The sequence below is a fragment of the Chiloscyllium plagiosum genome, unplaced genomic scaffold (genome assembly GCF_037043375.1).
Source record: "Chiloscyllium plagiosum isolate Xiang-an unplaced genomic scaffold, Cpla_swu_hap1 HiC_scaffold_39, whole genome shotgun sequence".
Taxonomy (NCBI): Eukaryota; Metazoa; Chordata; class Chondrichthyes; order Orectolobiformes; family Hemiscylliidae; genus Chiloscyllium; species Chiloscyllium plagiosum.
The window spans coordinates 31,208,162-31,234,372 of NW_028270177.1; the positions used below are offsets into that span (position 1 = coordinate 31,208,162).

At 46.7% G+C, this 26,211-nt stretch overlaps 1 protein-coding gene across 1 annotated transcript; it reads left to right on the top strand.

Annotated features, from left to right (window-relative positions):
- Positions 1-15,541: 15,541 nt before the first annotated feature.
- On the top strand, positions 15,542-25,952 carry LOC122546323 (zona pellucida sperm-binding protein 3-like). Its single transcript, XM_087981209.1, has 6 exons — positions 15,542-15,681; positions 15,770-15,941; positions 25,147-25,262; positions 25,352-25,455; positions 25,547-25,724; positions 25,808-25,952. Exons 1-6 carry the CDS (start codon positions 15,542-15,544, stop codon positions 25,950-25,952), a joined length of 855 nt encoding a protein of 284 aa, XP_087837335.1.
- The last annotated feature ends 259 nt before the right edge of the window (positions 25,953-26,211 follow it).

A 26,211-nucleotide genomic window follows, 5' to 3' on the forward strand; every position in this document is an offset into this window, starting at 1 on the left:
TCTGTGCTCATCCACAGATTCCATCAACAAGCACATCGACCTGGACCCAATATACCGACCACTGCAGCGGACAACTGACAAATTCCCAGCTTGGTGAACAGAACCATAACTGGCAACCGAGCTACAAATCTTCTCCCAAACTTTGAAAGCTTGTACTTTCCAGAAGCTGCAGAATATGTAAGTTCCCTCTCCGTCCCTCAGGGATGTTGTTGGGAGAGGTGATGCAACATGTGGTTGATGGGCTGTTTGTTTAGCTGGACCCCATTGGAGGAGTCAGACAGTGACATTTCTGCCTGTTGCCATGTGGGGAACTGTGGGAGCACAAGGGAGATCCTGATCCCCTCCAGAGGAAGGAGAGACCTTTACTCTGAAGCTGGTAGGATGTTGACCCTCTAGATATTGGGGCTCTCTCCTCACTACCACTCCCCCTCCCTGACTGGGATGTTGATCTTGCAGAGAGGGAAGCTGGATTGAAGTGGGAGGGGGAGGCCTCACTTGGCCCCCTGATCATTCTGGATACTGAGCTGACCAACCTGGCAACTCAGCCCCTGACTGAGGGTGACGGAAGGATGCAGGAGAGGTCTCCAAGCGGTGAGTTGGCTGCCTGCTAGTTTCCCTTTCTGTCCCTGTTTTCCCTCAGTAACCATTGGTTTCTCCTTGTTTTGTAGGTGTGGAGTCAGAGCTGGCTGTGATGGTGGTCCTGACTGTGACAGCTGTCTGTCTGATCTCTGCTTCATTGCTGGCCTTGTTCCTGTACAGGAGACACAAGCAAACCCCCATCAACTGGTGATTGGAATAGTCAATAAAGCAGTGATTCATGGTGTCTTCTGTCTGGACCTGGTTTGTTTCTGCATCCTTCTTTAATTTAAACTATTCCTGGGTACAATCTCTGGGTTTAACCCCTCCAATCCATGAACTGAGTTTCCTGAATGATTGGGTTATGGCAGATATTTGCTGCTTCCAGTGAGTAGTTTAGGCCACCTTGGATGTATTTGATGTATCACTAACACCATCCCTCCTAACTCCTGTATTCCCAGCTACTTTTCACCCTGGTCCAAGCCCCTCCCCTTGGATACCCCTCCCACATTCCTGATGCGAAGCTTATGCTAGAAATGTTGACTCTCCTGTTCCTCAGATGCTGCCTGAGCAGTTGTGCTCTTCCAGCACCACGTTTTGACTGACCTCCACACCTGCAGTCCTCCCTCTTCCTGGTCCAACAGTCAGTTCCCATTAATACCCCCTTGATTAAAGGCAAACTCTCAAAACATTGTGTCTCCTGCAACTCCAACAGCAGGAAGAGTATTGAGAAACAAAACTCACATATTAATAAATTTCAGTCCGAGTCAAATTCTGAAGCAGCGAATTTTATTGATATGTACTTGCAAGAATGGGTGCCTAATGAGCACCCCGATCTGGGGGTTACATTCTGATTTATGCTGTTCAGCTGCGTCTCTGTCCTCCCCTTTCACCCCATAGGCTACGTGCTACAGTTAAAGTAACCAATCACAACTCTAGCTTTGCTCCACCTTTGCCTAGCTTCTCTCTGCCTCTGTTTACTTCTCCCATTACTCTAAGCCTGTCGCCCTTACTCTATTTATCTCATTCCTTATGTGACTAGGTAGGTTGCAATATTATGCCTCCACAGTATCACCAGAGATCTGCCCGGGGAACCCTGAGTGCTGAGTAGTTCCCTCCTTTATCCGTTTTGGTGTCATTGAGTTTCTATACATGACCTCAGCTTCCCCCCAAGTCTCTGGACCGATTTGACACTGTCAGCTTATAAACAATGTGAGATTCCTGACCGTGGTCAAAAACAGGGGCGGGGGGGAAGCTTTCAAATCTGTCTTCTCCAAGGGAGGGAACATTAGAGCTAGGGATATACAATTCCTATCATTCCATCCAGTCTAATCCTGATACAGGGCTATCGTACATTCCATGCCCTTCCTGTTTTGGTTCCACCCGAGTGGAAAGGGGACTTTGGGGGCAACTGGTCTACCGGAGGCACATGCGTAGCAATTGCTTTTATTCAGGGTTTTAACAGTGTACTTTACCCATTCAACCCAGGCATTTGCGTCCCCGTATCCAGTTTCTATTTCAATGGTCTGCTTCAAGTCCTTCACCTCTATAATTTTTAACCACCTTTGGGTCATTGGGAGGGGCAAAAGGATGTATCTTAATATTAAGTTGTTTGGCTCGTTTTCTGTTTCCTATGTCTATCTGGAAACAGCAGCCCGAAAAACACTTCCCAGTGGCAGCCATTACTAAGAAGTAGAGACCCGGTTTTACGGGGAAAGGAGTCTTCAGAGGAGGTATTTTTGATGGTGAGATTTATTGGGTGGCACGTTTTGTCAGGACAGTTTAAGGCTGGGCGAAAAGGGGCTCTATGGATAGTGATGCCAGGTGCTGGTTTTTGCGAACCATACCTTGTGTCCAGTTGGGTCTTAAGAAGGATTTCGGAGGAGATATACTCCCTCTGATACTTTACATCTATGCATTCTATTAGACTGCAAGCATCGACCTCTATTACTTGCGGATATTCAGACTCCGGGACCGTTAATAACACATATGGAGATGACAGCATCATTTGACAAGATCCCAATACTAAGTAGGCTAATATGGTAACCCTAAGCGTCCCCAGCATCCTACAATAGTATTGAAGGACCGAGAGATTAACATGCAATACAATATACAGATATCAAAAAGAAACTATCCAGCGTCCGCATAAAAATCAGTTACTTAAAGTTTTTGAGTCTGAGTTTCAGTGGCTCTTCTGTTGATTCTGCTGTCCAGAACTTCCTTCTTAAGTGGGGATTCCCCTGGTCCTTTAATCCTGGTGTAGTGAGTCCAGCCTTTCTCTGCCGTGCGTATCGTCGTTTCAGTCGTCAAAAAAGCCTGGTATGGTCCCTCCCAATCTGGGTGCAATTTAGTTTGTCTATAACCTAATTAGGACCCAATCTCCCAGTCGGCTGGGATGAACGGTGAATTTAAGGGGTGGAGTCTGTGCCAGTAATCCTTGTCTCCTAAGAAAAGACAAAGACGAGGACAAGCCCAGTATATACCTTTTAAAGAACAGATCTTTAGTCTCCAGAGTTGGCAGTTCTGCTTTCGTTCCCAGATAGGGCAGGCCAAGCAATATCTCATAAGGGACAGCCCCATATCTTTCCTTGGGGCTGTCCGCACTCGCAAAAGGGCTATAGGTAAACACTTAGTCTAAGGGAGTCTGGTTTCTACGACTAATTTCGATAACTGCTTCTTGAGTGTCTGGTTCATTTTCTCAACCTTACCTGATGAAGGTGGGTGTCAAGGGGTGTGGAACTCCCAGGAGATACCTAACCCTTCATTACGCACTGGAGTACCCTGGAAGTAAAATGAATTCCCTGATCTGAATCCATGCATTCCACTATCCCGTCTCTGGGAATTATGTGTTCAAGTATTATCTTGAACACCCCACTTGCAGTGGCAGTGGCTAAAGGGTACGCCTCCACCCATCCAGATCGGTGATCAACCATTACCAGCATATACCTCAGTCTTCCCACTCGGGGTAATTCGGTATAATCTACTTGAATGAAATGGTCGGAGCCCAGGTTCTCTCCCACCTGGGACTTGTTTCCTCAATACCTTCTTGTTGACTTTTCTTGCATGTTATACATCCCTCACATATCTGTTTGGCTATCGTATAGATCCCTTTGCATCCATATTTCCTTAGGACCAAATCACACATTGCTTGCACTCCCCAGAGACTCCCCTGGTGTAAAGACAGCCATAATTTCTCGCATCATCATCTTATTTAGCATCTCCCGCCCATCGGGTAGCATCCAGCGCCCCTCTACTGTCTGCGTAGCTCCCAGTTCTTCTAACTCTCTCTCCTCCTTAGCGCTAAATATCGGTCTCCCCCCAGGTTCCTGCACCATAGGGACCAAAATATATATATTGTAGCGGGTTGAGGGTTCAGAGCTGCCTCCTTAGCGACTTCATCCGCCAATCTATTTCCTTTTGTTTCAGGATCATTTCCCTGCTGATGTCCATTTATGTGGACTATTGCTATTTCCTTTGGCAATGAAAGGGATTCCAATACTTGCTTTACCAATTCCTCATGAGCCAGTTCTTTACCCCTACTGTTTATCAGTCCCCTCTCCGGCCACATCTTCCCAAATGTGTGTGCCACCCCGAAGGCATACTTAGAATTTGTGGATATGGTTCCTTCTTTGCTTTCCAAGGTCTTAAGGGCCCTTCCTAGTGCATAAAGTTCGCAAGTCTGTGCCAACCAATCATTGGGTAGTCAACTAGCCTCAATAACACTCCCCTCTATTCCATCCACTACTGCATATCCATTGTGACTTTTACCTTCAATTACTCTGGAGGACCCATCAATGAACAGCCTGGCCCCAGCATGTAGAGGAATATCTCTAAGGTTCATTCTTACTTTAGTCTGATATTCTACAATGTCGAGGTAGTCATGTTCTGGGTTTGAGGGAGCATCATCCTCCCCTTCCCAGAGAAAGGTAGCTGGATTCAGACAAATGTCTGTGATCAATGTGAGGTCATCCCTCTCTATTAAAATTGCTTCATATTTTAGAATTCTAGAGTCCGTAAGCCAATGCCCTGCTTTCTGATTTAATATGGTCCATACTAGATGTGGGGTGCTGACTATTAAGGTTCCCCCAAAAGTAAGTTTCCGACTCTCCTCTACCAGTAAGGCTGTTGCTGCCACTGCCTGCATACACTCTGGTCAGTAATGTAGCTTTCCATTCTTTAATTAACAATGAATTAATGCTGTCATGTTTTAAATTAGCTATGAATCAATATGACAGGTCACTGAGAGAGTGTGAAGGAATCCTGTTAATTAATATTGATTCAGGCTAATACAATTGATATATTATAAATATTAATTATTAATTATATATATAATATGAATAAAATAATCATTATCTGTAATTCAGGGTGGAAACGCAACAAGTGGCTAAAACATTTTAGAAACTGTAATTGCGCAGTTCTGTTTGTTTACCAGTCACTTGTGACGTCTCATTCTGTTTCTGTAATTGTTTTGCTCGAGTGCATTCATTTTTAAAAACCTCAACGGATTCCATCGCACCATTTGCAGTTAATTCAATCCCCAATTTGGTGGTAGTATCTTGTCATGAGCGCAAAACTGATTCTTCGTGCCTCTCATCACAAAACTGTCGCCATAGTCCAATTAGCTCTTTCGTTCCCACTCCCATGTTACGTTGCCAGATCAATTGCTGAGCCGATTTAACCAATTGAACAGCTTTAGGGCCACCTAATGACCATTCTTCATCACCCAATGTTTTGTTTAAACCTTTATTTTTGTTTTCAGAAATATTGCAATATTTCTGGCTCCCTATAGCTTCAAATACCAATTTATCAATTTATGCTTGTCTAACTTTAAAGCCTGTTCCTAACTATACATTTTGGAATCTTACTTGTAAATATATATTTATATATTATAAATTCATTTATTCAGTATTTAATATTTAAAATCCAAAATGCATACAGTTCCGAACTTTGAAATCCACTATTATTACCCGCTTTTAGTTCCTTAATTTAAATACAAAATTAGTTTTCTTAAGTAGTCCTGACCAGTCATTGCTCAATTACAATGCTATAGGTCGTGAAATAACCAGAGCTGTCTTAAAAGGATTTGTCTAGTCAAGTTAAAAAAAACTTATAATGCATGAATAATGGCCGAATCCAAGGTCACAGATATTAACCATAGGATTGATTTATTATAATCTAATGTTGAACTGAAACTTCAACTGTCAATGAGGGAGGGAACTTTCTGAATAAAGCTACGGCTTAAAATTAAGTGAAAACAAATGAGTCTGACACAAAAAAAGGTGATCATGTTGTTTCCCTCCGTATTAAGCCGTTTTTATGTAAGGATAAAAGAGATTAGTTAGAAACTGATAGTAAGGCAGTCATGACCTGTAAAAAGAACAGGAGTTGACATTTTATTTCATAATCACTGTAAAATCCTTAACCTTAAAAGAAATCATGTTAAATTTCCATAATAGAAATCAGATACAAAACAGTCCCGGATCTCAAGCTCCAGGGAACAAGACTCACTCACTCACTCACTCACTCACCAACAACCCAAGAGGCTTCTCGCTCCATCCCTCTATCTTTTGAATTTTCTTTTCTGGATGTAACACCCTGCTTGTTGGGGTCTCCACCTCTGTCCTTGTCCCTGTTGACTGGACCCTACGAGAGGTCCTCCTCGTCCTCTACCCCTCCTCTATGTTCTACGTGCTGCCACCTCCACTCCGGTTGCTAGTCACTGATTTGGTTCTTTTCTTGACTACTTAGTCAACCGTGGCTACCATTATTTTTGCCTTCTGCTTTTTCTTCTCATCCTCTCTCTTTACAAACACTTTCTGTGCATCTCTTAACAATTCGAGTGATTTCTCACTCCACCCATCTATTTTCAGAATTTATTTTTTGATGTCTGGCCATGATTTAGTTACAAAGTGTACCCTCAGTAGCCCTTCAGCTACTAGCCCTTCCAACACTAAGTATAATCTGATCCCTCCTGACTGAATGCCTGTTTTCTGTTGACATATAAATTCAAATATTTACAAACATAGTCTTCATCCAAACCATACTTTGGCCAGAAGATGGCAGGACAAAGAATGGATTCCTTAGTCCATAAAAAGCAACAATATTTAATCATCTTTTTGCTATCTCTTCCCCTTGTGCAAGTATTATTTTTCCAATTCCACAACATCCTGCCCAACCGACTTTCTGCAGGAATGTTGTCAGGGACCCCGCCTCCATTTCCATTTGTTTTTCAGAGGCTTATACTTTACCCTCGGCACAGCCCATATTGAGTTCTTTCGTTAGACACTTATTAACTACTAGAACTCAATCCCAGCCACCAAGGCAGTACTTAAAAGTCAATTGCCCTACCTTGGTCCATGCACGGAGTTGCCTGGCTCCCTGTGCCTACTTACTTTCACCTGGTTCAGATAGACTCCCATCGGATTTCAATCAGTCAACCAGAAGGGGGAACCCACCGCCGAGGAACACGGGACCGTTCTAAAAGGAGCGGGACACATCTTCCCAGCTGTCGACGGTGCCCACCCTGCTGGTGATGATGGATATCCGGGACACGAGCCCCCAAATTGTGAGAAACAAAACCCACATATTAATAAATTTCAATCCGAGTCAAATTCTGAAGCAGTGAAATTTATTGATACGTACTTGCAAGAATGGGTGCCTAACGAGTAAGCACCCCGATCTGAGGGTTACATTTTGATTTATGCTGTTCAGCTGTGTCTCTCGGTCCTCCCCTTTCACCCCATTGGTTATTTTTACTGTAGCGCGTAGCCTATCACAAGCTCTAGCTTCGCTCCACCTTTGTCTAATTTATCTCTGCCTCTGTTTACTTCTCTCATTACTCTAAGCCTTTCCCCCCTTACTCTTATTTATCTCGTTCCTTGTATGTGACTATCCTGGCATAGTTTACTGTCTTTGTGCGATCATCCTGCCAAACTAAATTCCATCCGTTGGCCACATCCCTCCTGCTATTGGCACACTATTCTCCTGTTACTGGTACATCCTGCTACATGGTCGCTCTGCCTTATTAGTCAGAGATAATTCTGTTTTCGCTTCTCACTGTTTAGTATAATTCTTAAAACCATAGCATTGGCACATGATGAAGACTCTGGAAGGAACCTACACTCAGGACTAAAAGCAAAATAGTGCACAGGCTGGAAATCTGAAACCACAGAATGCTGAGAAAACTCAGGTGGTCAAGCAGCATCTGTGGACAGACACTGCTAACTTTTCAAGAGTCACAATCAACATAAAATATGAACTGGGTTTCCACTGCCTCTAAGATTCCTTCCCATGTTCTCTCTGGCAGCATGGTGGCACAATGGTTAGTGATGGTTTTGATTGCAGCCTTGGGTGACTTGGGCGGTTGTGTAGAGTTCTCCCTGTCTCTGTGGGTTTTCTTCCACAATCTAAGGATGTGCAGGTTAGGTGAACTGGCTGTGCAAAATTGCCCATTGCATAGGGGTGTGTAGGTTAGGTGCATTAGTCAGGGGTAAATCTAGGGTTAGGGGGGTGGATCTGGATGGCTTAATTTTCAGAGGTGAATGTGGATTTGTGGGGCTGAATGGCCTGTTTCCACACTGCAGGGATTCCATGTTAATTAAACTCCTGATTCCTTGACACTGATGGCTATCACTGAGCTGTCTGTCTGAGGTTCAGACTTCTGTCGACAGGTGGGTGGAACAAGTGACATAATGGTAGTGTTACTGAGACAGGAATTCAGTGAGTCAGGTTAATCATCTGAGGCTGGGGCTCAAATCTTTATTGTTGTCGCTGATGGATTTTTGTGTTCTGTCTTTTTTTGAAAATATCTACTCAGTAATTGTGACTGTGAAACTAATCGTTTATAAAACCCCATCTTGTTCACAATTCCCATTAGGGAAGGAAATCTACCACCTTGACCTGGTCTGGACTAAATGTGACTCCAGACCCACAGCAATGTCGCTGATTCTGAAATAGCTGAGCAAACCAACCAAATCAAGGGCAATTAGGGACAGGCAACAAATCCCAGCTGAGACAGAGAAGCCACAGGATGTTAAGAGTGAGGGATTGAGCAATGGGAATGTCATGGAGACTGTCATGGTGTGATAGTGAGATTTTCCCTTGTTGGAGACAGTCGTTGCCTGACAGTTGTGTGTTCTGTGCATGTTGTTCAGGTCTTGCTGCATTTGAACAGGGACTGTTTCAGTATCTGTGACATTGTCAATGGGGCTGAACATTGGGCAATCATGAGCAAACATCCCCACTTCTGACATTCTGGTGGAGGGAAGGTCTTTGATGGAGCAGTTGACATGGTTGTGTCTAAGAGAGTACCTTGAGGAACTCTGGCAGAGATGTGCTGGGAATGTGGTGATTGAACATTGATAACTAGAACCATTTTTCTTTCTGCTGGTCATGACGCCAACCAGCAAAGAGGTTTTCTAATCCCATTGAGCCCAATTTTCCTCTGACCCCTTGGTAAATTGCTCAGTCAAATTCTGCCTTGGTCTTAAAGCAGTCACCCTCACTTCCCCTCTTTATGTTCAGCTCTTTTAGTCATACTTGGACCAAGCTATACTGATATCAGCATCTGAGTAATCCTGGTGGAACACAGACTGAGCATCAGTGACCAGGTTAGTGTGGAGGACATGTGCCTTGATAACACTGTTGACAAAAGCTTACATCCCTCCACTTGTGATTGAGTGTTGGTTGATAGGGGAGGAATTGGTAAGGTTGGATTTATCTCTCTTTTTGTCAACAGGACACTACTGGTTAATTATCTCCATTTCCAGGTAGATGCTGCAGTTGTAGCTGTACTAGAACAGAATGGATAGGGACACGGCACGTTCAGGATCACAGCTCTTTCACCTTATTCCCACAATGTTAGTCAGGGTGCATTGGCTCCACAGTATCCAATGTCTGCAGCTGTTTCTCGATGTCGAGGAGTCAATAGTACTGACTGAAGACAGGTATCGGTCTACAATGGATTATCCCTTTGGATCTTTCTGGCTGCAGGTTGTTGCAAATGTTTCAGCCTTATCCTTTGCGCTGGGTTCTCCGATCATTGAGGGTGGGGAAATTTGTGGAACCGCCTCCTCTTGGCCATTTTTAAATTCAGAGCCTTCCAGCACACAGACACACCCTTCAGCCCAAACTGGTCCACGCTGACCACACTGTCCATCCACACAAACCCCAATTCCCTGTTCAGGGCCCACAGCCTTCTAATCCTTTCCTATCCATGTGTTTCTCTAAATGCATTTTTGAACATTGTTTATGTACCTGCCTCAAACACTTCCGCTGGCTTCTTATTCCATATGCATACCCACCCCACCCCACCCTACTATGTGAAATCATTGCCCCTCAGGTTCCTTTTCATTCTTTCCCCTCTAACCTTAAACTGATGTCCTCTGGTCCTTGACTCCTCCTCAGTGGGAAAAAGACTGAGTACATTCGCCCCATCCATGCCTTTCATGATCTGATACACTTCCATAAGAATCCACCATCAACACCACCCCACCCCTGCCCCGCCCCCTCCCCCGAGTCTCCTTTGCTCTGAAGAAAAATTAGATTAGATTAGATTACTTACAGTGTGGAAACAGGCCCTTCGGCCCAACAATTCCACACCGCCCCACCGAAGCGCAACCCACCATACCCCTACATTTACCCCTTACCTAACACTACGGGCAATTTAGCATGGCCAATTCACCTGACCTGCACATCTTTTGGATTGTGGGAGGAAACCGGAGCACCCGGAGGAAACCCACGCAGACACGGGGAGAACGTGCAAACTCCACACAGTCAGTCGCCTGAGGCGGGAACTGAACCCGGGTCTCTGGCGCTGTGAGGCAGCAGTGCTAACCACTGTGCCACCGTGCCGCCCACAACTGTGCCACCGTGCCGCCCACCAAAATGTCCGAGCATGTCCAACCTCTCCCTCCAACTCAGACCCTGAGTCCTGGCAACATCCTTGTAAATTCCTTCTGCACTCTATCCTGTTTAACAGCATTTTTCCTACAGCAAGTTGGCCAAAACTGAACACAATACTCCAAGTGCAGCCTCAACACTGTTCTGTACACCTGCAACATAACTTCCCAACGTCTGTACTTAGTGCCCTGACTGATGAAGGCCAGTGTGTCAAAAGCCTCCTTCACTGTCCTCTCTACCTGTGACTCCACTTTCAGAAAACCATACACCTGAACTTCGAGGTCTCTCTGTTCCACTACACTCCTTAAGGCCCAACCATTCATCATGAAACTCCTACCTTGATGTGACTTTCCAAACTGTAACACCTCATACTGATCTACATTGAACTCCATTTGCAATTTCTCAGTGCACGCGCCCAGTTGGGAAAAAGGGAGAACTGCAGATGCTGGAGATCAGAGTCGAAACGTGCGGTGCTGGGAAAGCACAGCAGGTCAGGCAGCACCTGAGGAACAAGAGAGACAACCTACCCTATGTCTTCTACTTTCCAGCCAGTTCTGTACCCACATCCCTGTATACTATGAGATCTAACCTTGCTAACCAGGCCCCCATGAGGCACTTTGTTGAATGCCTTGCTGAAGTCCATACAGATCACGTCCACCACACTGCTCTCATCAATCCTCTGTGTTACTTCTTCAAAAAAAATCAATCAATTTTATGAGAAGTGATTTCTCACGCACAAAGCCATGCTGACTATCCCTAATCAGTCTTTAGCTTACCAAATACATGTAAATCCTGTCCCTCAGGAATCCCTCCAACAACTTGCCCACCACCAATGTCAAGCTCACTAGTCTGTAGTTCCCTGGCTTTTCCTTACCACCTTTCCTAAATAGTGACAACACATTAGCCAAACTTCAGTCATAGAATCCCTACAGTGTGGAAACAGGCCATTTGGCCCAACAAGTCCACACTGACCCTTTGAAGAGTAACCCAGCCAAACCCATTCCCTTACCCTATTACTCTACATGTTCCCTGACTAATGCACCTATCCTACACGTCCCTGAACACGAACGGTAATTTACCACGGCTCATTCAGCTAACCTGCACATCTTTGGATAGTGAGACGAAACCAGAGATCCTAGAGTAATTCCACACAGACACAAGGCGCATGTGCAAACTCCTCATAGAGAGTGGCCTGAGACTGGAATCGAACCCATGTCCCTGGTGCTGTGAGGCAGCAGTGCGAACCACTGTGCCACCGTGCCGCCCCATCTTCCCTTTAAGAATGAATGTTAAATTCTCTGAACACCCCGCACCTGCATTTACCCATCACTATCCCAGCTCCCTTACCCCCATTCTTAATCTCCGATTTATCTCTCAGCCCACTTTCCCAATCCACAATCCTGATGAAGGGCTCATACCCGAAACATCGACTCTCCTGCTCCTCAGATGCTGTATGACCTGCGGTGCTTTTCCAGGGCCATACACTTTGTGATCTCCAGAATCTGCAGACCTTACTTTCTCCCTCAACACCATCCCCCAACAAACTCCGCCAGGGCAAAGTCAACGTGGGACTCGATACATTGAGCTTCCTCTGTTCATTTTCACTGAACAGAAAGCTGTCTCTACACTTTTAAATTAAATATACAGCAACACTGTCTACATCAAACACTTTCAATACAGGGGCATCACTGAGTTAGAAACAGAGTAAAAGATTCTACTCTCTGCAACTGAAACTAAAGCTTCCCCTATTCTTGAAAACTGGAAGGAAAGCTGTCCCCATCAACGACTCCCAGGACAGAGACAGCACGTGGTGAAATACAGAGTAAAATTACCTCTACTCTGGGAATTAAAAATAAACTGAAGGTCAAGCTCTCCCTGCATTGTCCCGATCAAACACTCCCCAGACAGGGACATGACACGTTCAGATACAGAATAAAGCTTCTTCCATATTGCCTCCATCAAACACTTCCAGGGGGAGGTGTAGTATAAGGTCAATCCCTTTGTTCTACCCAAACCCCGTTCTCAGACAATCTCTTTGTGGGTCTCACTGAGAGTCCCTCAGGTGAGAGTGGGCAGGACCCAGCAGTCACCCTCCTGGATCAATGAGCTATGTTTGATGATTGTATCCATGGGGCCTTCACCATGAGACCTTGTGGAGCTGAATTCAGTCAGGTGACAGCACAGCAGCTCATAGCCACTCCTATTGGTCCAAATGAAATAGGCCCTCCTGGTCATAACTCAATGAGTTCAGTCATTGGTGGACATTGTAGAGATTGGGTCTGGTTGATTGGTTCAATGTTGCTGCTTCTGGTCACATTGGTGTCAGGTGAGTGCAGGTTGTGTGTATAAAAGGAGCTGGTTGGGGGTACGTGGGGATGGTTGTGTTGTTTCGGATCATGGGTGATTGTGTAGTGAGGGGTTTGTTCCCTTTGTTGGTGTTAGTTGGAGCTGTTTGTTGCTCTGAAACATGGCAACAGTTTCTGAGCCAGAAGTTTCCATGGATGATAGTGAGAGCCAGCCCTGTTCCTGAGAGAGTGCCTCCTCATGGGGATCTCATTGGTTCTAGTTTCTGAATGTCTGAGGTTGGGAGTGTGTCCCCACTGCAGACTGTGATGGTGCAGTGTGGAGAGCACAACCTGCTGGTCAGGGCTCAGCTGGATTTATTTGGAACCAGGCACCTGATTAAAGCTGCTGACCTGACCCTGGGGACAGCAGGTTGTTGGCCAACCAGGGTCTACCCTGAGAACCATACTGTCCTCTTTGACTATGGGCTGCATGAATGTGGCAGCAGATTGCAGGTAATGGGGGCTGTCTATACTTGCTGGAAGTTTGGGCTGTAGACTATTCTTGACTGTAACCCTAAATGAGACGTTATTAATATTGAGGACTTGTCTCCTACGTTCTCAAATCATCAGACTAGGTTCCTCTCCTGGATTGGACTGTGCCTGAACTGTTCTCCATCTCTAGCCTTGTGCTCCCATTCTAATTAGTTTAGAAGCTTCTGATTAGAGGGGTTGTTCTGTTAAAATGTATGTTCAGTATGAATTAAGTATCATGGGTTGACTTATGGGTGGTGTGTTGATGCTGTGAATGTTCTCCTGACTTGCTTTAGTGACCGATAGTGTGGCTTTCTATATTATAATTACATTCTCAATAGTGAGGTCACAGGAGCACAACTCTGAGCAGCATGACTTGTTTAGTTGGATGGAAAGTAGCTCCATAACCATCAGGCAAATTGTCTTGACTCCCTCCCACTGGGGGTGCTCGTCTATGAATAAATCGATGGCTCTTGTCCTTGAGCTCCACATTTAGCCTGTTGGTCAAACTAGTTTGATTTTATTATGGCTAACTATTTTCTCTATTCCTATCTCATGCACACTGTTTTATTGCCTCACCTTACTATTAATCTCCATATCCTGATCATAATCTGAAGGTTTCATGATTACACTGGGAGATGATGGCCAAAAGATCCCTGCAGCCTCTTCCCTGTGATAACAAGCACCACGTCCCTGTTCCCTCAATATTTATCTCTCATTCAGTCTGGGAGCCCAACACACAACCTCCTTTGAACCAACTTTTTGTTCAGGAATTCTCATCCTGATCTTTGGAATGATGATGTCATTGTTAAATTGATCCTAAATGACCCCTGACCTGTGACCTATTGCCCTTGAATACTGGTCTCTCCAGCTCCGGGTGTGGGAATGCAGTCTCCTGGCCCTGAGCCTGTTGCACTCCCTAAAGAATGTCCAAATAGAATGATGTCATTGTGAACCCTGTGTAGAACATTCTTATTTCTGATTAGTCACTCATTCTGCAACCTGGTCTTCCAGATGACTGGAGATTTCCTGATCTACACCACCCACCTGACCCACATCCCAAACTATCCTGGATCAATCATTGTGAGAACCAATGGTGCTGTTGTTCCCATTCAATGTCGTTATTTGAGGTGAGAATCTTTACTCTATTGTCAATATGATCCCCTGCTGCTGTTGTCTGACACTAGCCTAAAATGGCTGCCCTGTCTCCTTTTTTTCCCCCCCTCTCCCCAGGAAGGGTAATGTGAGCAGCAATCCCATCAAGCCCGCCTGGATCCCATTCAGTTCCACCAGGTCTGGAGAAGGGCATCTGTCATTCTCCCTGCGTCTAATGAATGGTATGTGATGGGTGGCTGGGGAGGGATCTCCTGGTCTCTCTGGGTGTTGTACCCATTGGCTCCAACCCTTGTCTTGCTGTACTTCAGGTGACTGGCTGACAGAGCGCACTTCCACTGTCTACTCCCTGGGAGACCTCATTCACATTGAGGCATCTGTTTCAATGGCCAACCACATGCCCCTGAAGCTGTACATTGATCGCTGTGTAGCTACACTGAGCCCAGACAAGGACTCCACCCCGAGATACAGCATCATTGACTACAATGGGTAAGGAGCTCTCTGCTTTCTCCAGCTGCTCCCATCTCAATGGCTACACTCCATTCACTTCATGGCCCTTTGTCCATCTGCAGTTGCCTCCTGGACAGCAAAGCTGAGGACTCCTTTTCAACCTTTGTGTTGCCGATAGATGGGCGTGAGCCGGACAAGCTCCGGTTTGACCTGGATGCCTTCCGTTTCTATGGAGATGAGCGATCCTTGGTAAGAGGAAGCTGCTAATGTGCTTCTCCACAATGGGGAGGGAGTCACTAAACACTGACTTGTTCTGAATGTGTCCCTCAGATGTTCATCACCTGTCACCTGAGAGTTGCTGCAGTCGATCAGGGAGATTCCAGGAACAAAGCTTGTATTTTCCAGAAGCTGCAGAATATGTAAGTTCCCTCTCCCTGTCCCTCAGGGATGTTGTTGTTGGGAGAGGTGATGCACCATGTGGTTGATGGGCTGTTTCTCTTGTTTAGCTGGACCCCACTGGAGGAGTCAGACAGTGACATTTGTGCCTGTTGCCATGTGGGGAACTGTGGGAGCACAAGGGAGATCCTGATCCCCTCCAGAGGAAGGCGAGGCCTTGGCACCGAAGCTGGTAGGACCCTGATCCTCTAGATGTTGGGTCTCTCCCCTCTTCCCCCTCCCTGACTGGGATGTTTGATGTTGCAGAGAGTGAAGCTGGATTGAAGTCGGAGGGGGAGGCCTCACTTGGCCCCCTGATCATTCTGGATACTGAGTTGAACAACCTGGCAACTCAGCCCCTGACTGAGGTTGACGAGAGGATGCAGGAGAGGTCTCCAAGCGGTGAGTTGGCTGCCTGCTAGTTTCCCTTTCTGTCCCTGGTTTCCCTCAGTAACCAGTGGTTTCTCCTTGTTTTGTAGGTGTGGAGTCAGAGCTGGTTGTGATGGTGGTCCTGACTGTGACAGCTGTCTGTCTGATCTCTGCTTCATTGCTGGCCTTGTTCCTGTACAGGAGACACAAGCAAACACCCATCAACTGGTGATTGAAATAGTCAATAAAGCAGTGATTCATGGTTTCTTCTGTCTGGAGCTGGTTTGTTTCTGCATCCTTTCTTAGTTTAAACAATTCCTGGGTCAATCCCTAGCTTTAGTCTCTCCAATGCATGAACTGAGCTGAGTGAGTATATTGTTTGCTGTTTCCAGTGAGTAGAGGGGATTGATGACCACCTTGGAAAGGGGCTTTCTGTTCTGATTAAGTCAGTTTGCAGAATGTGCTGGAAGAACTGCTCAGATGTGGCAGTGTCTGAGGGAGAAACAGTTGGTATTTCTCATCTGTTTAGATTCTCTTCAGCAGTGTCCAGGTGCATTCCCAATGTTACCATCTCCTGGTGTGTGGGCAGTCCTGTTGTCAGTGTCCTGTTTTCCCTCAGAATACTGAAATCTACAGTATTCAGTTTTCAAACTGATGGGCTGAATGTTATCCTGTCCCTAAACCATCAAACTAAATGTCCGGAAAGGTATCTGCTCAGTCAAATGCTGAGAACCCCATTTGGAATATTGATTACTCCTTGTTCTATTGAGGTGAATTTGTTCGACTGTGCTCACATCTAGAACAGGGGATGTGGTTTAAGCCATCTAGGACCACCTGCTCTGTAATATTGAAATTTTTCAAGATGTCACCATCTCGTTCCCCATTTTCCACCTTCCATATTGTCCCCCACAGTAGACACTGAAATATTCTTGCTCCCCATGGGTGTATAACGTGTTAACAATAGTCATCAATGAAATGGAGGGCAAGATGTGTAATGGTGGTAGTGCAGCTGTGGAAGAGGAACTGTTCCATGTACCAGACAGAGGCAGGCATAGATGTAGTCCATGCAGGTGCCCATGGCTACCCCTTTGGTCTGACAGTTAGTTCCACCAACCAACCCCACCACCTTGTGGCTGAACACTCCAACTGCCCCTCCTATTCCAAGGACATGCAAGTCCTGGACTGCTTCTGCCACCAAATTCTAGCCACCCACAACTACATCTTTAGGACCCTCCAACCTGATGAGATCAATGTGGTCTTTGCCAGTTCTGATCTCCTGTTCTTCCCCTCCCATCCCATCCCAGATCCAACTTGCTAACTCAGCACAGTCCTTTCTGAACTGTCCAACATGTCTACCTTCTTTCCCACCTATCACCAGCAGCCCTGACCTTCATCTCCCTATTGTATTCCCAGCTACCTTTCACCCAGCCCCACTCCCTCCCATTTGTCTGTAGCCTTGCTGTCTCCTCCCACATTCCTGATGCTGAGCTTATTCTTGAAATATTGACTCCCCTGTTCCTCAGTGCTGCCTGACTGGCTGTACTTTTCCAGCACCACATGGTTTGACTTTAGACCAAGTAGTCATAATGGCATAAACCCTGAGGGGGGGTAAATAAGTTCCATTTCAAGGCTCCAAAACAACCACTGAAAGCTAACTCTATTAATTCTGGTTCTGAGAGCTGGACTGCACCCGTCCAGGCTGCTTCTTTTATTCCAATTTCTTAAACAAACCCCAAGGCCTCATAAGCTGTTTACTTCACTGGTTACTAATAGACAGTTCCCTGCCTTTGCCTCCAAGATTCTTTTCAACAAACAGGACAAAATATAATTTCCAGTATACTGGAACAGAATGGATAGGGACACGGCATGTTCAGGAATACAGGTCTTTCACCTTACACCCTGACTAACATTGTGGGAATATTGGCTTCACAGTATCCAATGTCTGCAGCTGTTTCTGTCACATGGAGTCAATAGTACTGACTGAAAACAGGTATCGGTGATGCTGGGGACTACAATGGATTGGCCCTTTGGAGATTACTGGCTGCAGATTGTTGCAAATGCTTCAGCCTTATCCTTTGTGCAGAGCTCCCCTCCCCCCCCCCCCCCACCCCATCGAGGGTGGGGAAATTGTGGAACCTCCTCCCCTTGGCAAATTGGTCCTTGCCTATGAAAATGTCCATCCCCACTAACCCCATTTCCCTGTACATCACCCACAGCCTTCTAATCCTTTCCTATCCATGAATTTGTCCAAATGCACTTTGAACGTTGTTTACGTACCTGCCTCAACCACCTCTGCTGGCTTCTTAGTCCATATGCGGACCTCCCTCTGTGTGAAATCATTGCCCCTCAATTCCCTTTCATTCTTTCCCCTCTAACCTTAAACTGGTGCCCTCTCGTCCTTGACTCCTCAACCCTGGGAAAAAGACTGAGCACATTCATCCCATCCATGCCTTCCTTGAGTGTTTACACTTCCATAAGACTCCCACCCCAGGCTCCTTTGCTCTAAAGAAAAACGGCCGAGCTTGTCCAACCTCTCCTTCCAACTCAGACCCTGAGTCCTGGCAACTTCCTTGTAAATTCCTTCTGCACTCTATCCTGTTTAATAGCATCTTTCCTACAGCAAGGTGACCAAAACTGAACACAATACTCCAAGTTCAGGCCTCGTCACCATTCTGTATAAGTGCAACATAACTTCCCAACGTCTCTACTCAATGCCCTGACTGATGAAGGCCAGTGTGTCAAAAGCCGCCATCACTGCCCTGTCTATTGTGACTCCACTTTCAGAGAACCATACACCTGAACTCCAAGGTCCCTCTGTTCCACTACACTCCTTATGGCCCAAACATTCATCATGAAACTCCTACCTTGATGTGACTTCCCAATATGTAACACCTCATACTGATCTACATTGAACTCCATTTGCAATTTCTCAGTGCACGTGCTCAGTTGGGAGAAAGTGAGGACTGCAGATGCTGGAGATAAGAGTCCCAAGATAGTGTGTTGCTGGAAAAGCACAGCCGCTCAGGCAGCATCTGAGGAACAAGAGAGACGATGCGGCAAGCACAAGCTCTTCATCAGGAATGAGGGGATGCCCTCAAGATGCATCACAGATAAATGGGATGCGGTGGGGCTGGGAGGAGGGGAAATGAGGAAACTGGTGAAATTGACATGGCCCAATCAGATTGGATCATGGTAACCTCCTTCGCTGTACACTACAACACCAATTTTGGTGTCATCTGCAAACTTACTAACGATACCTCCTATGTTCACATTCAAATCATTTATACAAATGATGAAAAGTAGTGGACCCAGCACCGATCCTTATGGTACTCCATTAGTCACAGGCCTCCACTCTGAAAAGCAATCCTCCACCACTACCCTATGTCTTCTACTTTCCAGCCAGTTCTGTATCCACATCCCTGTATTCTAGGAGATCTAACCTTGCTGACCAGTCACCCATGGGGAACCTTGTTGAATGCCTTACTGAAGTTCATATCAATCATGTCCACTACTCTGCCCTCATCAATCCTCTTTGTTACTTCTTCAACAAACTCAATCAAGGTCATGAGACATGATTTCCCACGCACAAAGCCATCCTAATTATCCTTAATCAGTCGTTGGCTTACCAAATACATGTGAATACTGTCCCTCAGGATTCCCTCCAACAACTTGCCCACCACTGATGTCAAGCTCACCAGTCTATATTCCCTGGCTTTTCCTTAGCAACTTTCTTAAATCATGACAATGTGTTAGCCAACCTCCAATCTTCGGGCACCTCACCTGCAACTATCAATGACAGAAATATCTCAGTAAGGGGCCCAGCAATCATTTCCACAGCTTCTCCGAGGTCGAGGGTACACCTTTTATACACCTTTATCTAGAATCATACAATCTCTACAGAATGGAAACAGGCCATTTGGCCCAACAAGTACACACTGACCTTCTGAAAGATAACCCACCCAGACTCATTCCCCTCCCCTAGTCCCCTATTACTCTTCATGTCCCCTCAATAATGCTTCTAACTTACACATCCCTGAGGAAAGTTTGCATAGCCAATCCACGGAACCTGCACATCTTTAGACAGTGGCAGGAATCCAGAGCACCCAGAGTAATCCCACACAGACACAAGGACAGTGTGCAAACTCCACACAGGGAGGTGCCCGAGACTGGAATCAAACCCCTGTCCCTGATGTAGTGCTAACCAATGTGCCACCGTGCTGCCCCATCTTCCCTTTTAGAGTGAATGTAAAATTCTCTGAACACCCCACACCTGCATCTACCCATCACCAACCCAGCTGCCTTGCCCCCATCCCCAAGGCATCTATCTATCGCAATCCGAGCTTCCTTGCCCCCACCCCTAACCTTCTATTTATCTCTAAGGCCCCTTTCCCAATCCACAATCCTGATGAAGGGCTTATACCCAAAACCAACTCTCCTGCTCCTCAGATGCTGCATGACCTGCTGTGCTTTTCCAGGGCCACACACTTTGACTGTGACCTCCAGAATCTGCAGTCCTACTTTCTCCCTCAACACCATCCCCCAACAAACTCCACCAGAGCAAGGTCAGTGTGGGACGCGATACATGAGCTTCCTCTGCTCATTGTCACTGAACAGAAAGCTGTCTCTACACTTTTAAACTAAATGTATAGCTACACTGTCTACATCAAACACTTTCAATACAGGGACATCCTTGAGTTATAAACAGAGTAAAAGATTCTACTCTTTCCAACTGAAACGAAATCTTCCTCCTTTCTTGAAAACGGGAAGGAAAGCTGTCCCCATCAAAGGTTCCCAGGACAGAGACAGCACGCAGTGAAATACAGAGTAAAACTGCCTCGAGTCTATGAATTAAAAGGAAAGTGAAAGTAAAGCTCTCCCTGCATTGTCCTGATCAAACACTCCCCAAACAGGGACATGACAAGTTTAGATAGAGAATAAAGCTTCTTCTATATTGACTCCATCAAACACTTCCAGGAGGAGGTGTAGTATAAAGTCAATCCCTTTGTTCTACCCAAACCCCATTCTCAGACAATCTCTCCGTGTCAGTCCCTCGGGTGAGGGTGGGCAGGACCCAGCAGACACCCTCCTGGATCAATGAGCTACGTTTGATGATTGTATTCATGGGGCCTTCACCATGAGACCTTGTGGAGCTGAATTCAGTCAGGTGACAGCAAAGCAGCTCACAGCCACTCCTATTGGTCCAAATGAAATAGGCCCTCCTGGTAATAACTCGATGAGTTCAATCATTGGTGGAAATTGTAGAGATTGGTCTGGTTGATTGGTTCAATGTTGCTGCTTCTGGTCACATTGGTGTCAGGTGAGAGCAGGTTGTGTGTATAAAAGGAGATGGTCCTCGGGGATCTGGGGTGGAGGGTGTTGCATGCAGCAGTCCCCTGCAACTGCAGATTGCAGTGGTTCACGGACTCCCAGCCCAACTGCTTGTTCTGTGGAGTCCGTGGACCATGTATATATTGGGTGTGGGCGTTTGCACTCCCTTTTTGATTTTCTGAAAAACCTTCTCCTCTGTTTTTGGCTGCACTTCAGTCCCACGCTCCTGATCTTTGGGCACCCGGTACGGAGGAAGGAGGGCAGGTCTGAAGATCTCCTCGTGGGTCTGCTCCTGGGCCTGGCCAAACTGGCCATTAACAGGTCCAGGCAGTGGGCCGTGGAGGGGGTCGTTAGGGCCGACTGCCTGCCCCTCTTCCGCGGTTACGTTAGGGCCCGGGTGTCCTTGGAGAAGGAGCACGCGGTGTCGACCAACACCCTGGAGTTGTTCAGGGAGAGGTGGGCGCCGCAGGGAGTGGAGTGCATCATTTCTCCCTCCAATTCTATTTTGATTTAGTCCCTACCCTCCCCCTCACTGTTTTGATCACACAGCACTGCCCTTTGATGTGAAGGGCAGTGTTTGTCACTGGCCACCCGGGTGTTTTCCTATCTTCCTGGTGGTGGAAATTGAATAAAGATTCGTGCACTTTGTGTCTTCCACTGTGTCTCACACCTGCACACACACACCATGGGTACTGGGGAAAAAATAAGCACTACCGCACTTAGGTGGTAGTGTGGGGGTTAAAATTAAAAAAAAAATTATCAAAAACAAAAAAAAAAGAACAGGAGTGGCGCACGGAGTGAAGTGCATCATTTCTCCCTCCAATTCTATTTTGATTTAGTCCCTACCCTCCCCTTCACTGTTTTGATCACACAGCACTGCCCTTTGATGTGAAGGGCAGTGTTTGTCAACCAAAAAAAAAAATAAAAAAAAATAAATAAAAGGAGATGGTCCTCGGGGATCTGGGGTGGAGGGTGTTGCATGCAGCAGTCCCCTGCAACTGCAGATTGCGGTGGTTCACGGACTCCCAGCCCAACTGCTTGTTCTGTGGAGTCCGTGGACCATGTATATATTGGGTGTGGGCGTTTGCACTCCCTTTTTGATTTTCTGAAAAACCTTCTCCTCTGTTTTTGGCTGCACTTCAGTCCCACGCTCCTGATCTTTGGGCACCCGGTACGGAGGAAGGAGGGCAGGTCTGAAGATCTCCTCGTGGGTCTGCTCCTGGGCCTGGCCAAACTGGCCATCAACAGGTCCAGGCAGCGGGCCGTGGAGGGGGTCGTTAGGGCCGACTGCCTGCCCCTCTTCCGCGGTTATGTTAGAGCCCGGGTGTCCTTGGAGAAGGAGCACGCGGTGTCGACCAACACCCTGGAGTTGTTCAGGGAGAGGTGGGTGCCGCAGGGAGTGGAGTGCATCATTTCTCCCTCCAACTCTATTTTGATTTAGTCCCTACCCTCCCCTTCACTGTTTTGATCACACAGCACTGTCCCTTGATGTGAAGGGCAGTGTTTGTCACTGGCCACCCGGGTGTTTTCCTGTCTTCCTGGTGGTGGAAATCGAATAAAGATTCGTGCACTTTGTGTCTTTCACTGTGTCTCCCACCTGCACACACACACACCATGGGTTCTGGGGATAAAATAAGCACTACTGCACTTAGGTGGTAGTGTGGGGGTTTAAAAAAAAAATAAAAAAATAAAATGAGCTGGTCCTCGGGGATCTGGGGTGGAGGGTGTTGCATACAGCAGTCCCCTGCAACTGCAGATTGCAGTGGTTCACGGACTCCCAGCCCAACTGCTTGTTCTGTGGAGTCTGTGGACCATGTATATATTGGGTGTGGGCGTTTGCACTCCCTTTTTGATTTTCTGAAAAACCTTCTCCTCTGTTTTTGGCTGCACTTCAGTCCCACGCTCCTGATCTTTGGGCACCCGGTACGGAGGAAGGAGGGCAGGTCTGAAGACCTCCTCGTGGGTCTGCTCCTGGGCCTGGCCAAACTGGCCATTAACAGGTCCAGGCAGCGGGCCGTGGAGGGGGTCGTTAGGGCCGACTGCCTGCCCCTCTTCCGCGGTTACGTTAGGGCCCGGGTGTCCTTGGAGAAGGAGCACGCGGTGTCGAACAACACCCTGGAGTTGTTCAGGGAGAGGTGGGTGCCGCAGGGAGTGGAGTGCATCATTTCTCCCTCCAACTCTATTTTGATTTAGTCCCTACCCTCCCCCTCACTGTTTTGATCACACAGCACTGCCCTTTGATGTGAAGGGCAGTGTTTGTCACTGGCCACCTGGGTGTTTTCCTGTCTTCCTGGTGGTGGAAATTGAATAAAGATTCGTGCACTTTGTGTCTTTCACTGTGTCTCACACCTGCGCACACACACCATAAAAAAAAATTAAAAAATAAAAAATAAACAGGAGTGTCACCTGCACACACACAACGAGGGAATAAAAAAAAATAAAAAAATAAAATGAGCTGGTTGGGGCTGTGTGGGGATGGTTGTGTTGTTTGTGATCATGGGTGATTGTGTCGTGAGGGGTTTGTTCCCTTTGTTGGTGTTAGTTGGAGCTGTTTGTTGCTCTCAAACATGGCAACAGTTTCTGAGCCAGAGGTTTCCATGGACAATAGTGAGAGCCAGCCCTGTTCCTGAGAGAGTGCCTCCTCATGGGGATCCCATTGGTTCTAGTTTCTGAATGTCTGAGGTTGGGAGTGTGTCCCCACTGCAGACTGTGATGGTGCAGTGTGGAGAGCACAACCTGCTGGTCAGGGCCCAGCTGGATTTATTTGGAACCAGGCACCTGATTAAAGCTGCTGACCTGACCCTGTGGACAGCAGGTTGTTAGCCAACCAGGGTCTACCCTGAGAACCAGACTGTCCTCTTTGACTATGGGCTGCATGAGTGTGGCAGCAGATTGCAGGTAATGGGGGTTGTCTACACTTGCTGGAAGTTTGGGCTGCAGAAGGTTGCTGGCTGAGAGATCATTGATATTGAGAAGGACCATTCTCCTCCTTTCTCAAATCCTCAGTCCAGGTTCCTCTCCTGGATTGTCTGTACCTGAACTGTTCTCTATCTCTAGCCTTGTGCTCCCATTCTCATTGGTTTAGAATCCCCTGATTACAGGGGTTGTTCTGTTACAATGTATGTTTTATCAATATGAATTGGGTATCATGTGATTTGTGGGTGGTGTTTTGATACTATGAACTTTGTCCAAATTTGGTTCAGTGATCTTCTAAAGTGTGGTTTTTGACAGTGATTCTTTGCTCAATGAGGTCACAGGAACATAACTCATCGCAGCATGGCCTGTGGCTAGTTTGAGGGAAAGTAGTTCCATTCCCATAAGACAAATTGACTTGATTCCCTCCCACTGGGGGCTATTTTATGAATAAATTGACTCTCCTCCTTGAGGAGCTCTACATTTGACCTGTTTCTCAAACTTTTTTTATTTAATTCTGGTTAATTGTTTCCTCTACTCTTGTTATCTCGTGCTATTAATCTCTTAGTATTCTGCTAGCAATCTCTGCTCTTTATCTGAAGGTTTCCTGATAACATTGAGAGTTGATGTTGGAAAGATCCTTGCAGCCTTGTTCCTGTTAGATTACTTAGTGTGGAAACAGGCCCTTCGGCCCAACAAGTCCATGCCGAAGCATGACCCACCCAGACCCATTCCCCTCCATTTACCCTGTCACCTCACACTATGGGCAATTTAGCATGGCCAATTCACCTAACCTGCACACTTTTTGCATTGTGGGTGGAAACAGCGGAAACCCACGCAGACACAGTAAGAATGCGCAAACTCATGAGTCACCTGAACCTGCGTCTCTGGTGCTGTGAGGCAGCAGTGCTAACCACCATGTCCCTGTTCCATCAATATATATCTCTAACTCTGCCTGGGAGCCCAACACATCATTTTAACCAACTTTTGCATCCAGAATTCCCATCCTAATATTTGGAATGATGTAATACCTTGTTAAGTTGATCCTAAATGACTAACCCCTGACCTATGACCTGTATCCCTTGAATACTGGTTTCTCCAGCTCAGGGTGTGGGAAAGCAGTCACCTAGCCCTGAGGTTGTCTCTCTCCCTAAAGAATTGTCACAATGGGATGGTGTCATTATGAACACTGTAGTTCCTTCTCTTTTCAGATCAGCGTCTCATTGCTTAACCTGGTGTCTTTTAGATGACTGAAGATTTCCAGATCTACACCACCCACCTGACCCACATCCCAAACTATCCTGGATTTGTCATTGTGAGAACCAATTGTGCTGATGTTCCCACTGAATGTCGTTATTTGAGGTGAGCATCTTTACTCGATTGTCAGTATGATCCCCTGCTGTTGTTGTCTGACACTGTTCTAAAATGGCTGCCCTGTCTCCTTCCCCCAGGAAGGGCAATGTGAGCAGCAATCCCATCAAGCCCACCTGGATCCCATTCAGCTCCACCAGGTCTGGAGAAGGGCATCTGTCATTCTCCCTGCGTCTAATGAATGGTTTGTGATGGGTGGCTGGGGAGGGATCTCCTGGTGTCTCTCTCTGGAAGTTGGACCCATTGGCTCCAACCCTTGTCTTTCTGTACTTCAGGTGACTGGCTGACAGAGCGCACTTCCACTGTCTACTCCCTGGGAGACCTCATTCACATTGAGGCATCGGTTTCAATGGCCAACCATGTGCCCCTGAAGCTGTACATTGATCGCTGTGTAGCTACACTGAGCCCAGACAAGGACTCCACCCCGAGATACAGCATCATTGACTACAATGGGTAAGGAGCTCTCTGCTTTCTCCAGCTGCTCCCATCTCAATGGCTTAACTCCATTCACTTCATGGCCCTTTGTCTATCTGCAGTTGCCTCCTGGACAGCAAAGCTGAGGACTCCTTTTCAACCTTTGTGTTGCCGAGAGACGGGCGGGAGCCGGACAAGCTCCGGTTTGACCTGGATGCCTTCCGTTTCTATGGCGATGAGCGATCCTTGGTAAGAGGAAGCTGCTGATGTGGTTCTCCACCCTGAGGAGGGAGTCACTAAACATTGACTTGTTCTGAATGTGTCCCTCAGATGTTCATCACCTGTCACCTGAGTTGCTGCAGTGGATCAGGGAGATTCCAGGAACAAAGCTTGTACTTTCCAGAAGCTGCAGAATATGTAAGTTCCCTCTCCCTGTCCCTCAGGGATGTTGTTGTTGGGAGAGGTGATGCACCATGTGGTTGATGGGCTGTTTCTCTTGTTTAGCTGGACCCCATTGGAGGAGTCA

Coding starts and splice junctions, on each gene's coding strand:
- LOC122546323 (XM_087981209.1), top strand. CDS start 15,542: ATGTTTGATGTTGCAGAGAGTGAAGCTGGATTGAAGTCGGAGGGGGAG. Junction 15,942..25,146: donor GTTTCTTCTGTCTGGAGCTG/GTTTGTTTCTGC, acceptor GGTGTCTTTTAG/ATGACTGAAGATTTCCAGAT. Junction 25,456..25,546: donor CTCCCTGCGTCTAATGAATG/GTTTGTGATGGG, acceptor TCTGTACTTCAG/GTGACTGGCTGACAGAGCGC.